This window comes from Salmo salar, chromosome ssa18 (genome assembly GCF_905237065.1).
Source record: "Salmo salar chromosome ssa18, Ssal_v3.1, whole genome shotgun sequence".
NCBI lineage: Eukaryota > Metazoa > Chordata > Actinopteri > Salmoniformes > Salmonidae > Salmo > Salmo salar.
In genome coordinates this window covers 70,646,611-70,663,776 of record NC_059459.1, presented here as the reverse complement: position 1 = coordinate 70,663,776, position 17,166 = coordinate 70,646,611, and the positions used below count along the sequence as shown (strand labels likewise).

The 17,166-nt window shown below is 43.7% G+C and overlaps 2 protein-coding genes across 3 annotated transcripts; both read left to right on the top strand.

Moving 5' to 3' along the window:
• The first annotated feature begins 4,758 nt into the window (after positions 1–4,758).
• LOC123728630 (E3 ubiquitin-protein ligase DTX3L) lies at positions 4,759–12,504 on the top strand. Of its 2 annotated transcripts, none has more exons than XM_045700503.1 (3): positions 4,759–5,080; positions 9,786–9,910; positions 11,971–12,504. In XM_045700503.1, exons 1-3 carry the CDS (start codon positions 4,909–4,911, stop codon positions 12,502–12,504), a joined length of 831 nt encoding a protein of 276 aa, XP_045556459.1. In that variant the 5' UTR covers positions 4,759–4,908. The 2 variants fall into 2 exon arrangements, with proteins under 2 accessions (XP_045556459.1, XP_045556457.1); XM_045700501.1 differs by having other exon boundaries at positions 4,764–5,080; positions 11,929–12,504.
• A 151-nt stretch (positions 12,505–12,655) lies between these two features.
• On the top strand, positions 12,656–16,786 carry LOC106578006 (protein mono-ADP-ribosyltransferase PARP14). Its single transcript, XM_014156522.2, has 5 exons — positions 12,656–13,816; positions 14,107–14,343; positions 14,482–14,706; positions 14,878–14,943; positions 15,039–16,786. Exons 1-5 carry the CDS (start codon positions 12,656–12,658, stop codon positions 15,063–15,065), a joined length of 1,716 nt encoding a protein of 571 aa, XP_014011997.2. The 3' UTR covers positions 15,066–16,786.
• The last annotated feature ends 380 nt before the right edge of the window (positions 16,787–17,166 follow it).

Here is a 17,166-nt window from a genome sequence, read left to right as displayed (position 1 = left end):
GTGTCCGCATCAACAAAAAACTGTCATGGTCCAAACACACCAAGACAGTCGTGAAGAGGACACGTCAAGTTCTGTAGCGCCTTGCGGTCGAATGCCGAGCAGTTGCCATACCAAGCGGTGCTGCAGCCAGTCCAGATGCTCTCAGTGGTGCTGCTGTTTAGCTTTTTGAGGATCTGTGGGCCCATGGCAAGTTTTTTTCAGCCTCCTTACGGGGAAGAGGCATTGTCGTGGCTTCTTCCCGACTGTGTTGGTGTGTTTGGACCATGACAGGTCCTTAGAGATGTGGACACTGAGGAACTTGAAGCTCTCGACCCGCTCCAGTACACCCGGCCCTTCTCCGTTCAGACCCCCGTTTCCTCTAAATATGTCCAAATCCCACCGGCGGACTCATGGGACTTTTCTGCTTTTCATGTCTTGGCCACTAGTGGGAGATGCATTGTTCTTATTCTGCATTAGGCTACCAGGAAAATTGGAGGGTGGGTCAGCCTGGACCCTTCACTGGGATTCTGGAGACGGTTGTAGACACAACATGGATCATAGCTGCAGCCACTTCTTCCAGTCAGCCACCTCTTCCAGTCAGCCACCTCTTCCAGTCAGCCACATCTTCCAGTCAGCCACCTCTTCCAGTCAGCCACCTCTTCCAGTTCAACTTGAGTTAGTGCTTTATTGAAAATATAGAAAAATACATGTTTTAAATGTTTGAAAAACTGCCCCGTAGGTGGATTATAAGATGAAGTATTGACATTCAACATTCATTCACTGGAAAAGGGGTGACATTTCCCCAGCCCCATCCCTCAGCTGTACATCTAAGCTAATGTTGTGGACTGTGATGCACATTGTCAAAAGTCCCACTGGCGTGCTCTTATTTTTTCACAAAGCTTTGATAATTAGCTGTGTGAGTGTATTGCCTAATGCAGATTTAATGCAGCCTACTGTTTAAGCAATTGATATTCAGTAGATACTGTTGATAAATGGTTTACAGAACTAAAACTAACTTAGGTTGACAATTTTAATTATAGGGTGAAGCCATGATGACAGGATTAATCATGAAATGTTTTAAATATTCTCTGCAGTCTGTTGTCCTCTTCTTGATGTCCATCCTTCCCCTTTCTCCAATTAAAATATCAGTCTCTTCTTTGAGTGTCTTTCCCTGATGTTTTTAGAATAATTACCACTTGTTTTGATGTTTCTATGACAATCAATGAAAAAGTTATTGTGAACAAGAGATTTAATGGCAAATGTCTGTTGAATGTCTAATATAACCTACTTTACCTGTCATTAAAAGGAGAGAAGATCACTAAGTCTGGCCATGTGGAGAAGTGCAGCTATAGTGAGAGACAACTTAGAGGTTTGCTCAGGGCCAGCATGAGGGATAAAGTTTCTCCTGTGTCGGTGAGTGTAGCTATTAAGTTAGGTTTGAGCATCTTAGCAACACAATGTGTTCTATACAGCTGTCAACATTCTACAAGGAAAAAGACTATTACTAAATTATATAACCATTAACCAGATTACGCCGGATACCAGACTTCGATAACTCAGTTCTAGAATGTTGTAATTTAGTAGAATGAATCTAAATATCTATTGATATTCAGAATTGACTTTGTTTAGACATCCAGCCTGTGTTGTAGATTAATGACCAGGGACATCTTCATAGGCACAGTATTTATTTATTCACAGTATTAATTTATAGGATGCTTCCCCCTATATGAATGATATGTCAAGTGATGAACTTTGAATTGATAACTTGGGATTTTATGGAAAAACTGCACTTCATGTGAAAATGACAGTTTATTAAATATTCTACAGTTGTAATGTCATCAATCTAATTGGACTTTATTTATATAGCACATTTCTTACAACAAATGTATTTCAAGGTTTTCAAAGTCAGGCATTGAAGGGCATGTGCCACTTAACATCGTTCCTCTTGGCAAGTCTCAATAGGTGATCAGGGGATTCTCTCTACCACATGTGAATGCCTCCGTGGAGCTCATTAGTGTAGCCATGCAGCCTATTTTGGAGGTTCACAATATCAGCTGTACAGATGAGGAATACAAGTGGAGGAAGCCAGCCGTGACAAACCAGGTGCAGTCAGTGGAGGACCTGTACCCGGCTGAAGACTACAACCGTCTGTCCCGAGAGCCCACAGAGGAGGATCTTCAGATTCAGTGAAATAGCATGTCTAATTGAACCTGAGCCAGAACAACCGCTACTCTCCCCGACATCCCTGTCTGTAGCGGACATTATTAAAAAACAAGGGCACCTGGGGCATGCAGGCATCCTGGCTGGCATGGCACTGTCGGTGGAGCAGCAGGAGGCTGCATATGCAGGAGTCAGGGCTTTGGGTCACGGGGTCTGGGATCCTGGGTGCCTCATCGAATGGCCTGGTGGGCACCACAGCAGTGGTGGAGGTCAAGTGTCCCTATGGAGCAAGAGACCTTACCATTGAAAAGGCAGTTAAGTCGAAGAGTTTATATATCAAGGAGGGAGGGTCTTACAGCCTCCATGAAGACCATCCTTACTGGCACCAGGTCCAAGGTCAGCTCCACATCACTGGAAGGGACACCTGCTTCTTCGTTGTGTGGACCACCAAAGCCTCCATCACCATCCCCATCAACGTGACGACATCTGACAGACTCATATTGCTACTCCTGTCAGTACCTGTTTTCAGTGAAGACAAGGGTCCAAAAATAGCTTAGTGCTAATATTACCTGTAATCCATGGCTTCTGGTTGGGGTATGTACTTTGTGTACGGTCACTGTGGGGATGACATCATCGATGCACTTATTGATGAAGCCAATGACAGATGTGGTGTACTCCTCAATGCCATTGGAGGAATCCCGGAACATATTCCAGTCTGTGCTAGCAAAACAGTCCTGTAGCTTAGCATCTGCTTCATCTGACCACTTTTTTATTGATCAAGTTACTGGTACTTCCTGTTTTAATTTTTGCTTGTAAAAAGGAATCAGGAGGATAGAATTATCGTCAGATTTGCCAAATGGAGGGCGAGAGAGAGCTTTCTATTCATCTCTGTGTGTGGAGTAAAGGTGGTCCAGAGTTTTTTCCCTCTGGTTGCACATTTAACATGCTGATAGAAATTTGGTAAGACCGATTTAATTTTCCCTGCATTAAAGTCCCCGGCCACTAGGAGCGCCTCCTCTGGGTGAGCGTTTTCCTGTTTGCTTATGGCGGAGTACAGCTCATTGAGTGCGGTCTTAGTGCCAGCCTCAGTCTGTGGTGATATGTAGACAGCTACGAAAAATACAGATGAAAACTCTCTAGTTAGATAGTCTGGTCTACAGCTTATAATGAGAAACTCTATCTCAGGTGAGCAAAACCTTGAGACTTCGTTAGATATCGTGCACCAGCTGTTATTTACAAAAATACATAGTCCGCCTCCCTTGTCTTACTAGACGCCGCTGTTCTATCCTGCCGATACAGCGTATAACCAGCCAGCTGTTTGTTGATAATGTCGTCGTTCAGCCACGACTCCGGGAAGCATAAGATATTACAGTTTTGAATGTCCCGTTGGTAGTTTAATCTTCCACGTAGGTCATCGATTTTATTTTCCAAAGATTGCACGTTTGCTAGCAGAATGGAAGGCAGTGGGAGTTTATTCGATTGCCTACGAATTCTCAGAAGTCAGCCCGCCCTCCGGACCCTTTTTCTCGGCCTTCTCTTTACGCAAATTATGAGATCTGGGCCTGTTCCCGGGAAAGCAGTATGTCATTCACGTTGAGCTCGTCGAACTCATTAAAGGACAAAACAGGATTTTGCCAGATCGTGGTGAGTAATCGCAGTTCTGATGCCCAGAAGTTATTTTCGGTCGTAAGAGACGGTAGCAGCAACATTATGTACAAAATAAGTACAAAAATAAGTTACAAACAACGCAAAGAAACGAACGAAAAAACACAATTGGATAGGCACACGTTAAATGTCAGCCTTCTTCTCCGGCACCATCTTGGTTTTTTCATGCACTGTCAACTGTGAGACCTTATATAGACAGGTGTGTGCTTTTCCAAATAATGTCTAATCAATTGAATTGACCACAGGTGGACTCCAAGCAAGTTCTAGAAACATGTCAAGGATGATCAATGGAAACAGGATGGACCTGAGCTTAATTGTGAGTCTCATAGCAAAGGGTCTGAATACTTATGTAGTTAAGGTTAATTTTATATTTCGCTTTGTCATTATGGGGTATTGTGTGTAGATTGATGAGAAATTTGTTTTAACCCGGTTAGCTACACCTGGGGTTGGAGTGGAAACCTACAGGAGGGAGACCCCTGCAATAGAGCCCCACAATGCAGGTGATGGCCCCAGGATGAAGTTGGTGAAGAGCAACTGCAGAAACTTGCAGTCAACTGTAGTCAAAACTTCATGACCTTTGATCACATGATTTCTGTAAAGTTCATTCATTCCACCTGTTGGTGCAAGTCTGACCATTTTTATCCCCATAATGCAGCATCCCTTTCGAAAAAAAGATTGCAGTTAGAGTGTAGCATTAAACACTTTTTTTACTGTAATTATTTTGCAGTGTAACTGCAGTTCGAGTGGAGTATAGCTGCAGTTCAACTGCAGTACACTTCAGTTATACCGCAATTACTGTGTCCAAAATACCTCAGTCGACTGTTAATGTACTTTTACTGCAGTTGCAATCTTTTTGTTGTAAGGGACACTTTGAAAGGCGGTGAATTGACAAAAGTGATCCGCTTGATCGCGTCCAAGGTCTGTGGTCCCAAGTACAATACAAAAAAAGTGTATTCCTTTTGCAAGAAGGGGTAGTCGCGCGCGTCATCTGTCAGGTGCGTACGTTGACAAGTTTACAGCAGTCGTGCTGTTCGAATCAAACTGATTTGAGCGCTTGTACAGTAGCTATTATAAGAAAGCGAATAGGCTACTTTAAGTTACAATATGGAAGTTTACAAATACCCCGTTTTCTTCGAGGTTCACAGTCTGGATCCAGCACAGAAAAAGAAGATAGAAAAGTACTTTCAGGTTCGCCGTAAATCTGGTGGTGGAGACTGCGGACCGATAGACAAAGTTGGTGACAACGTTTACAAGATCGCATTTATTGACCGGACAGGTATAGAAATGTTGAGTTTGCTATTTGAACTGTACTTGAAACTAGAGGTGAAACGTAAAAAAGTATATTTAAATGTTTTCCTGTAGATAATTGTGTAACAGTTTCACTTTCATATTTAAAGCTGGACTATGCAGAAATCCCTCCACCGTTTTTTTGTTAAAGTTCTAATAGTTAGCCTAATTTCAGTTTGTGACAAAACAAACATGAATAGTGTAGAGAATCTTTGTACCATCTAAACCGCCGTGAAATATATTTTCCATAAACAAAAATATTTTATTTTCATCTGTTTGAAGCTGGCGCACAAAACTGAAAGTAAAAGAAGAAAAAACTACATGAAAGAATGGGACGCATAGAAATAGCACACATCGAACAGATCAACCTCTTCTTAAACTTGCTATCAAACGCAATGATATCTCTATATCTCGCATTTCTATGGGAATTTGGGTGTGTCCCCCAAAACGTTACATATTGCACTTTAAATTAGGCTCACAGTCGGCCTTCCAATTATTCCAATGGTGTTCGATGGGGTTGAGGCAGTGATGCCAATTTAGCAGTTTTGTTGCTAGATTTAGCAACTTTTCAGACTACTCTGGCAACTTTTCAAACAGCACCTAGCAACAAATTTAGCTACTTTTAAAAATGTATTTGGAACTTTTAACAACTTTTGAAAAGTGACTCAAATGCTAAAATGCACTCATTTTCCCTCCAAATGACACAAAAACGATTTTCTCTGTCACACACCCAGTCACAACACACGTGCCTGCCTGCAAAAGTGCATTGTGAGTGACGTCAGTAGCAGGCGCTCAGCTCGTGCACAGGCAGCAGCAGGCCAGCAGCAATTTCAGAAAATTGCAAATCATTGTTGGCTGACTGCAGCAGCAGTAGTACGGGTTCGACGGGACAAACCCAATGAATATAGTTGGTCAGGAATGTTTGATCTTGAACAGAACTTACAACATCAATCAACATGTCTCAATCAAAATTGTACAGAAAAGAGTGGGCGTCTGTACCTGAACCAATGTCAAATCATATTTTTTGCCGAGATGGCCAGTCAATTTGAGTAACGTTTTTGTGTATTCTACGTAATGACGCAGTTTTACGTTGTCACACAATGACATCACAACGTCATTTAGCAACTTTTAGCAACAAATCAACCTGCCTCTAGAAACTTACCCTGAAAATGAGTTGGCAACACTGGGTTGAGGTCAGGGCTCTGTGCAGGCCAGTCAAGTTCTTCCACATCGATCTCAACAAACCATTTCTGAATGGACCTTGCTTTGTGCACGGAGGCATTGTAATGCTGAAACAGGAAAGGGCCTTCCCCAAATTGTTGCCACAAAGTTGGAAGCACAGAATCGTCTAGAATGTCATTGTATGCTGTAGCGTAAAGATTTCCCTTCACTGGAATTAAGAAGCTTGAACAATGAAAAACTGCCCTAGACCATTTTTCCTCCTCCACCTAACTTTACAGTTGGCACTTTACATTGGGGAAGGTAGCGTTCTCTTGGCATCAGCCAGACCCAGATTTGTCCATCAGACTGCCAGATGGTGAAGCGTGATTCATCACGCCAGAGAATGCTTTTTTTATACTGCTTCTGAGTCCAATGACGTTAAGCTTTACACCACTCCAGCCGACGCTTGGCATTGCGCATGGTGATGTTAGGCTTGTGTGCGGCTGCTCGGCCATGGAAACCTATTTCATGAAGCTCCAGACGAACATTTCTTGTGCTGACGTTGCTTCCAGAGGCAGTGAGTGTTGCAACTGAGGACAGGTGATTGTTTTTATCATGCTACTCGCTTCAGCACTCAGTCAATCCCGTTCTGTGAGATTGTGTGGCCTACCACTTGGAGGCTGAGCTGTTGTTGCTCCTAGATATTTCCACTTCACAACAACCACACTTATAGTTGACCGTTCTAGAAGGGCAGAAATTGTTAAATAAATACAAATATATTTTGTTTTTGAGATTCTTCAAAGTAGCTGCGCTTTTCCTTGATGACAGCTTTGCACACTCTGACATTCTCTCAACCAGCTTCATGAGTTTGTCACCTGGAATGCATTTCAATTAACAGGTGTGCCTTGTTAAAAGTTAATTTGTGGAATTTCTTCCTTTCTTAATGCATTTGAGCCAATCAGTTGAGTTGTAACAAGGTAGGGGTGGTATACAGAAGATTTGGTAAAATACCAAGTCCATATTATTCAAATAAGCAAAGAGAAACGACAGTCCATCATTACTTTAAGACATCTTAAAGTGCAGTCGCAAAAACTATGAAGTGCTATGATGAAACTTATTATCATGAGGACTGCCATAGGAAAGTAAGACCCAGAGTTACTAGGGCCGGGCGCTATTTCCATGATTCCAAAAGTTCACCCAAGTGTTTTGATCTAAATCGCAATTGCAACATTTGGTTAAAAATAAGGCCGAGTATTTTTTCCCATATCGTGGCAGTGTGGAAATGATCTCAAATGATTGCAGGAAATGCAGAAATTGATGGAAATGCAGGAAATTATTTTAAGTTGAAGTTGAATTGAACAGTATAAAACAATTATAATGGAGAAAGATCCATTGAAATAATTTAGAATATATGTGTTGCCACCCTAGGGTCACGCACTACTCATAAAGCAAATTTAGAACTTTTATTAATGAATACCATCAAATACCGTCATACTGACAAAAATGTGAAAAATACCATGATATGATATTTTGGCCATATCGCCCAGCCCTAAGAGTTACCTCTGCTGCAGAGGATAAATTCATTAGAGTTACCAGCCTCAGAAATTGCAGCCCAAATAAATGCAGAGTTCAAGTAACAGACACATCTCAACATCAACTGTTCAGAGGAGACTGCCTGAATCAGGCCTTCATGGTTGAATTGCTGCAAAGAAACCACTACTAAAGGACACTAAGAAGAAGAGACTTTCTTGTGTCAAGAAAGACAAGCAATGGACATTAGACCGATGGAAATCTGTCCTTTGGTCTGATGTGTTTTTTGGGTCCAACCTCCGTGTCTTTGTGAGATGCAGAGTATGAGAACGGATGATATCCGCATGTGTGGTTCCCACCGGGAAGCATGGAGGAGGAGGTGTGATGGTGTGGGGATACTTTGCTGGTGGCACTGTCTGTGATTTTTTGGGGGGGAATTCAAGGCACACTTAATCAGCATAGCTACCACAGCATTCTGCATTAGACCATAACAAGACAGATTCACCATCCCATCTGGTTTGCGCTTAGTGGCACTATCATTTGTTTTTCAACAGGACAATGACCCAACACACCTCCAGGCTGTGTAAGGGCTATTTGATCAAGAATGAGAGTGATGGAATACTGCATCAGATGACCTGGCCTCCATAATCACCCAAACTCAAACAAATTGAGATGGTTTGGGATGAGTTGGACCGCAGAGTGAAGGAAAAGCAGCCAACAATTGCTCAGCATATGTGGGAACTCCTTCAAGACTATCAAGACTATTGGAAAAGCATTCCAGGTGAAGCTGGTTGAGAGAATGCCAGAGGGGGGGTCAAATACTTATTTCCCTCATTAAAATGCAAATCAATTTATAACATTTTTGACATGTGTTTTTCTGCATATTTTTGTTGTTATACTCTCTCTCACTGTTCAAATAAACCTACCATTAAAATTATAGACTGATCCTTTCTTTGTCAGTGGGCAAACGTACAAAATCAGCAGGGGATCAACTACTTTTTTCCCCCACTGTATATAATTCATTTTCATAGGTCTATTGGAAAAAATAATAGGATGTGTTGTCAAAACAAATGAATGCATTCAAAAGTGAAAAAAATATTATTATTATTATTAAGGGGTAAATTCTTTTCACCCTTTGAACATTTTGAGATTTCGGGGCTTTGTCAAGCAACTAGTTACCAACAAAAAGCATTTTTACTATGATGTCTGTGTTATTATGGAGCCATGAAAAAGAATGTATTTGGAATAATAGTAATGTGCAGCTAAACTGAAAATGTTGACTCAGTAGTGCACTTTGTGATAAAAGCACCAGATTTGACTTAGAGGCAGATGTACATGTACTGTATGTACCCTGAAAATATTTAGATATGGAGCAGTTTTGGTACCTATGGGGTGTGGCAGCCTCCTAAAAAAAAATGTAAATGCATTTTTAGATTCCAGTCAGTGTCTCTGTACCAAATTGAGTCTCATCTTTCAGATTAAATTGGAATTGAGTTGATAGCCTAGCATTACAATGTCAGAGTCAAAAGTCTGATGGCACCGTTGCCCATATCGCCGGCCGTTCTTACTGTAGGTTGTACCCGTAATTTTTTTGTTGCTCAAACGCTAATTTCTCAGCCCGTTGAGTATCGCAGACACTTTTTATATGAATAACAGAACAATGTTCATGTTGCTATGGATGAAATGTATCAAAATAACTGTTCAAAACATGAAAAACATACAAAAGCATCTATTTTTTAACAACAAATGTAACCAAAAGTGATTGAAAAAAAAATAATCTTATTTTGGGGAAATAAAACAATTTCTGTAAATTGCTAAAGTTTAATAAAATAAGATGTAAATGCTTGACCGTGTCTCTTTACAATCAATACAATGTGGTAAAATATGACCCCATTTGGCGCTTTTAAGATAAAAATATGTTGTCAATTTTAGGGTTGTTATTTATATTATCCCTACTACTACTATAATAACAATAACTTATGATGATGCTGTAACTCTTCCAGTCCAGGAGAGGGTACTTCAGAAAGCTCATCATGTGTTGGAGATGCCTGGAGGAACTCTCTCCCTCACTCTGAGAGACAGCCTGGAGCCTCCACCCACAACAACTTCCCCAGTCAGCAGTCAGGAGGTGAGGCCAGACTATACAGTACAGCTGCACCTATAAAGTGCATGCTTAGTCACATAACTTGTTAGATAATACATTTATCTTCCATAATTTGAGGTCAAAATACACGTCAATTCACTAGACTTGTAATTGCATCCCAGTAAACACATATCGTGGATCTGCCTGTCAGGTAATAACTTTATTATCCCTTCAAATGAGGTGAAAATAGTCTGCATTGATTTTATTTCATGTTTGATTTATGTGATGTTATGACGAGTAAAATATACTGCTCAAAAAAATAAAGGGAACACTTAAACAACACATCCTAGATCTGAATGAAAGAAATAATCTTATTAAAAATACTTTTTTCTTTACATAATTGAATGTGCTGACAACAAAATCACACAAAAATAATCAATGGAAATCCAATTTATCAATCCATGGAGGTCTGGATTTGGAGTCACACTCAAAATTAAAGTGGAAAACCACACTACAGGCTGATCCAACTTTGATGTAATGTCCTTAAAACCAGTCAAAATGAGGCTCAGTAGTGTGTGTGGCCTCCACGTGCCTGTATGACCTCACTACAATGCCTGGGCATGCTCCTGATGAGGTGGTGGATGGTCTCCTGAGAGATCTCCTACCAGACCTGGTCTTAAGCATCCGCCAACTCATGGACAGTCTGTGGTGCAACGTGGCGTTGGTGGATGGAGCGAGACATGATGTCCCAGATGTGCTCAATTGGATTCAGGTCTGGGGAACGGGCGGGCCAGTCCATAGCATCAATGCCTTCCTCTTGCATGAACTGCTGACACACTCCAGCAACATGAGGTCTAGCATTGTCTTGCATTAGGACGAACCCAGGGCCAACCGCACCAGCATATGGTCTCACAAGGGGTCTGAGGATCTCATCTCGGTACCTAATGGCAGTCAGGCTACCTCTGGCGAGCACATGGAGGGCTGTGCGGCCCCCCCAAAGAAATGCCACCCCACACCATGACTGACCCACCGCCAAACCGGTCATGCTGGAGGATGTTGCAGGCAGCAGAACATTCTCCACGGCATCTCCAGACTCTGTCACATCTGTCACGTGCTCAGTGTGAACCTGCTTTCATCTGTGAAGAGCACAGGGCGCCAGTGGCAAATTTGCCAATCTTGGTGTTCTCTGGCAAATGCCAAACGTCCTGCACGGTGTTGGGCTGTAAGCACAACCCCCACCTGTGGACGTCGGGCCCTCATACCACCCTCATGGAGTCTGTTTCTGACCGTTTGAGCAGACACATGCACATTTGTGGCCTGCTGGAGGTCATTTTGCAGGGCTCTGGCAGGCTCTGCTCCTCCTTGCACAAAGGCGGAGGTAGCGGTCCTGCTGCTGGGTTGTTGCCCTCCTACGACCTCCTCCACGTCTCCTGATGTACTGGCCTGTCTCCTGGTAGCGCCTCCATGCTCTGGACACTACGCTGACAGACACAGCAAACCTTCTTGCCACAGCTCGCATTGATGTGCCATCCTGGATGAGCTGCACTACCTGAGCCACTTGTGTGGGTTGTAGACTCCGTCTCATGCTACCACTAGAGTGAAAGCACCGCCAGCATTCAAAAGTGACCAAAACATCAGCCAGGAAGCATAGGAACTGAGAAGTGGTCTGTGGTCCCCACCTGCAGAACCACTCCTTTATTGGGGGTGTCTTGCTAATTGCCTATAATTTCCACCTGTTGTCTATTCCATTTGCACAACAGCATGTGAAATGTATTGTCAATCAGTGTTGCTTCCTAAGTGGACAGTTTGATTTCACAGAAGTGTGATTGAGTTGTTTAAGTGTTCCCTTTATGTTTTTGAGCAGTGTATAAATGTACAATATGAGAAATGACAAGAACATACATTTTAGCCAAACAAATCTGTATTAAACTAAATGGACAAATGGATGCAGCTGTACGGTTGACCCACAATAATAAATTAATAATAAACTTAGATAAATACAGACATAATAATCATTAACAGTCGAATTCCCCAGGACTGACACATTTTTTCTCTGACTCTAGAGTCACCAGTCCCTTCCATTCCATCCCTCCCTCCCTGTCCAGACATCGCCACCTGGTGTCCTAGAGCATGAACTCCCTCTAGACTCCTACCTCCTGCGATACCTGATGGAGAGCCCTGGGGCTGGAAAAGACCTGCAACAGCAGCTGACCTCTCTGGGCTGCTCTGTCCACCTCTATCCAGAGGATGGGAGGGCAGTGGTCAGAGGCTCAGGTCAAGCTGAGTCATGTGGAGATGGGGTTGGGGTGGGACCATGGAAGGCACAGGTAGAGAGACTGTTCAAACAGCTCCAGGAGCAGTACAAATGCCACTGTGAGGTAGACCCACGTAAGCTCCAGACTCTGCTGCAGAGCAGTACCCTGGGTTCGGAGGATGTGAGGGTTTACTGCGAGGCAGGGGAAGGGTTTGCGGTGGTGGTTGGGGAGGGGCCCGAGGTCCAGGCCAAGCTGAAGGAGCTGGAGGCCTTCCAGGCTCAGGGTCTGAGCTCCGTGCAGCAGGAGAAGATCAGCACCACCTGTCAACTTGGACAGTCCAAGCTCCGTCTTCTAGGCGAAAGTGATAGAGAAGGATCTAGGTGAGGTTGTTCCAGGGGTGAAGGTGACGCGTGGTGACTCAGCTCAGCTGGTGCTGGAGGGTTCAGCAAGTGAAGTCCGGACAGCCAGAAAGTTGGTTACAGATAAAATCTCTCTGGTGCTGGAGCGGGTGGTGCCTGAGGTGTCCCTCCACCTCATGTCCTTCCTGAGGGAGGAGTATGGGAGGCCTGGGAACCTGAGCAGTCTGCTGGGGTTGGGACACCATGTGGAGGTAGAGCTGGGGGAGACAGAGCTCCATCTGTTCTCCTTCTCCTCTGGGAAACTGGACCAAGCTGAGAAGGATCTCCTAGTGGAGTTTGGGGAGGAGAAGATCGACGTGCCCAACAGTGCCTTCCTGGATGAACTGAAGTCCAAACTTGAGACAAAGGTGAAGGAGATGAACCAGAGCAGACGCAGGGTGGTGGCCAGGTATGGTCCTGGGTGTAGAGTGCAGCTGCTGGGCCACCTGAAGCAGGTTCAGGAGCTGAGGGAGGAGATTTTGGCCTTTCTAATAGACCAGTCCAGTGTAAGCGTTGTGGGACGCCCTCAACAGAACCATGGTGGCGTAGTCGGTGAAGCAGGCGCCGGACCAAGATCTAACAGGACGGTCGCAGCCGCCAGCTATCACCTCCGGGGGGGGCTGCAGGTAGTTGTTTGTCAGGGTGACATCACCAAGGAACGGGCAGACGCACTGGTGAACGCAGCCAATGAGTATCTGGATCACGCTGGGGGCGTGGCTGCAGCTCTGAGCCGGGCGGGGGGGCCTGAGGTACAGCGGGCCAGCAGGGATCTGGTTAGGCAGATAGGGAGAGTACCTACAGGTACAGTGGTAGAGACTACAGGAGGGAATCTGCCTTGTAAGATGCTGCTGCATGCAGTGGGACCAGTAGGGGGCAGCGTAGGTGGGAATGAGCGCCCTCTGCTGGAGAAGACAGTAAAGGCAGCCCTGGATCTGGCAGAGACCTTGGAGCTCCAGACCCTGGCCATACCCTGCATCAGCTCGGGGATTTTCGGCGTTCCTCTGAAGGTGTGCTCTGAGGCCATAGTCTCTGCTGTGAGGGACTTTGGGAGGGAACAGCGCATCCTTACCAAGGTCACTCTGATTGATGTGAGTGGAGAGGCAGTGAGAGCCATGCAGGAGGCCTGTGATAGGCTGTTACAGGATAAGAGGGAGTTTTCTGGGTGGGAGGTAGAGTCCAGCACCACCACTACACATGCTCCTCAGAGAGACACCACTGCTGCCTCCGCCAGGGGAACAGCTGCTCCACAGGTCTGTGTCCAGGTGGAGATCATCCAGGGAACCATAGAGAAGCAGGAGGTAAGATAGAGACACACTGACATGGCCACAGCCTTGATTCAACAACATTCTGTGAATTAGGTTGACTTCATACTGACTCAATGTTCCCTTTCTCTTTTACACTTTCTTTTTCTCTTCCCCTTTTACTTTATTTATTTGTCTTTTCCCCCCCTCTGTCTGTCTGTCTGTCTGTCTGTCTGTCTGTCTGTCTGTCTGTCTGTCTGTCTGTCTGTCTGTCTGTCTGTCTGTCTGTCTGTCTGTCTGTCTGTCTGTCTGTCTGTCTGTCTGTCTGTGTCTGTTTCTCTCTGAAGGTGGATGCTCTGGTGTCACCCATGGTTGGTAGTGACCCTCTCTCCTCCCGAGTGGGTAATGTCTTGTTGGAGGCAGCTGGACCGGCGCTGAGAACAGCGTTTCTGAGGGAATCAGGGGGACGGACTGCACCTGGTGACAACGTTCTGGTGGAGGGACTGTCTGGTCTCAGCTCTGGCCGTGTCTTCTTCCTCAGCTGTGCACACTGGGACAACAACCCCCAAGGACCTGCAGTACAGGTGTGTGTGTGTGTGTATGTGTGTGTGTGTGTGTGTGTGTGTGTGTGTGTGTGTGTGTGTGTGTGTGTGTGTGTGTGTGTGTGTGTGTGTTATGACCTTTGAACCTCCATTAACCCTTGACCTCTGGTCCTGTCTCAGGCTCTGATGCAGGGCGTGAGGAAAATCCTGACTTCTTGTGAGAACCGGGGCTTCCGTTCCGTTGCCTTCCCTGTAGTTGGAACTGGTGAGGTTCTCCAGTTCCCTCACAATGTGGCAACGCAGGTTCTGCTAGAAGAGATCCATAGGTATGAACAGAACCGAGCGAGCAGAACTCCCTTCCTTGTCCGCATTGTCGTCCATCCCAATGACAGAGATTCTACCAAGGTGAGCAGAGACTTTTAAAGAAGGTCTCAAAGAATTAAACAAAATGTCCATTAACTTCAATATGTTTAAGCGAATCACCTTGCAGATTATCTGAAGCCGTTATATAATACTGTGTAATACATCCATAATGACATATTTTTTAATAATAACAATTACATTCCTTCATTGCAGCTTTTCAAACTACCCAGAATGCTTTGCATCTCAGAGGGTTCACATTGGGCGCTCGACCAGAGCAAGGTGAGTTACAACACTTCACCCCCACCTTTAAATCAAATACATTATTAGTATGTGATTGATCCATTTGAAGTTATAATTATGAACCCTCCCTATAGACAGCAGGGTTGTGCTGCTTGGTATAACCGGAGGAGGTAAAAGCAGTGCTGGAAACACCATCTTCGGACAAGATGATGTGTTCCTCTCAGACAGTTCCTCCACCTCCTCAACACAGATATGTAAAGCTCATACCAAGAACATCAAAGGAAGAAACATCACCCTGATTGACACACCTGGATTCTTTGACACTGACATCCCTGAAGAGGAGCTGAAACCTAAAATAGTCAAATGTATAACAGAGTGTGCTCCGGGGCCACATGCCTTTCTCATTGTACTGAAAGTTGAACGGTACACAGTCCACGAGAACGAAGCCGTGGCGAAAATCGAGACTTATTTTTCACCAGAGGCCTTCAAATATGCCACAGTCCTCTTCACTCATGGTGACCAACAGAATGCTGAACTGAACAAGCTTGGAGAAATGTGGAGGCCGCTGTCACGTCATCGACAACAAATACTGGAACACCAATCAGCAGGGTCAGTACAGGGACAATCAGTGCCAAGTAGCAGAGTTACTCAGCACCATAGAGAAGATGGTGAGAGATAACGGAGGAGGGTTCTACACCAACGAGATGCTACAAGAGGCAGAGAGATTAATACAAGCAGAGATAGAGAGTCTTAGGAAGGAGTCAAAAGGCCAGATGTCAGAGGAAGAGATGAGAAAACAGGCTAAAGAAATGGTGAGGAAGAAACTCCTGATCAAACTCTCAGGGACACTAACAGATGTTGGTTGGCATAGCTGCAGGAGTTGTCTTTGGGACATCCACAACAACAGGAGCAGTCAGTGGAGGGTCAGTAGGAGTTACTGCAGCAGAGGAGGCAGAGACAGTACTGGAGGCTTTAAGCTAAGGTTCTGAATGTGCAAGAAGAAAACCTTTTGAAAGGTTATAGTAACAGATAAACTTGGAATCATTGAAATAAAAGGTGGAAAAGTATGTATCAACATCTGACTAACTATGTAGACATCAGTCAGTTATATTCCACTGTTGAATAGCTCTTTGTCCCATTTCTTTTTCTTTCTGTTTTGTTAAAAGCAGACAACAGGGTTATGGTTAAACTGCATGAATATTAGGATATTCAATTTGAGTTTAATATTTTTTCATGTTTAATGTACAAATTGAATAATTGAATTGATCATTTGAACCTGTGTTTAATCATTTGAAACTGTATTGAATAAATATGTAATTCAGTTCAAAATGTCAATTAATTGAACATTCAAGTTCAATATTTATATTTTCAGTTTCAATCTGGTAATTATTGCATTCATTGTCTGTGTATCAAGTTTATAAACAATCATTTCAAGTTAATCAAAGTTTAATATATTCAACTTCACAGATGCATTTAGATTCTGTTTTCAAGTTCAGTTCTCCAAATCAGTGCCGTTTTAGCATGTCAATCTTGGTGGGGCAAACAAACCAAAAAATGTTTTGATGCATGCCAGCAAAGCCACAACACAACACTAAACAATAGATTCATAGCACTATGACAAACGGTGCCCACAAACGGTTGAGGCCTACATAAAGCTGTCCCAACAGCAGAGCTTTCTTTTCAGCACCATGGAGTGAATCCTTACCAGTGGTTTCTACTGACAATTGAGATGTACAAACTATGGCATAAGGGTACGACGAGCGGATAAGATGCAATCCGTAATTTCGATTAAAACAATGAGCGAATTAGGATGGATGTAGTCAATATAAAAAAAAAAATCAGCACTTTTGAAATCTACAGCGACAGAATTCAGAACATCAATCCATCAATCAAATGTATTTATAAAGCCATTTTTACGTCAGTCGATGTCACAAGTGTTATCTAGAAACCCAGCCTAACGGTTCGAACACACCGACTGTATCATTGCGTTTTGAAACACCAGAAGTACATTCATTTCCGATGGAACGCTGCGTTTGCCTTGCAGCATTGTGTTTCAGAGGCAGTTGCAGTGCGTTCTGTGTGGTGCATATGTTGGATTTATCGAACGTATCCATCAAATGGTATGCGTAAACTTGACAGAAAGTAGCAACATGTGAATGTTGAATTTTTGTTGCACACATATCCAGTAAAAAAAAAAGTGGGATAACATAATAAAACAGATTGACTGTAGAATTTCTTTACATTTTTTATTCATTTATTTGC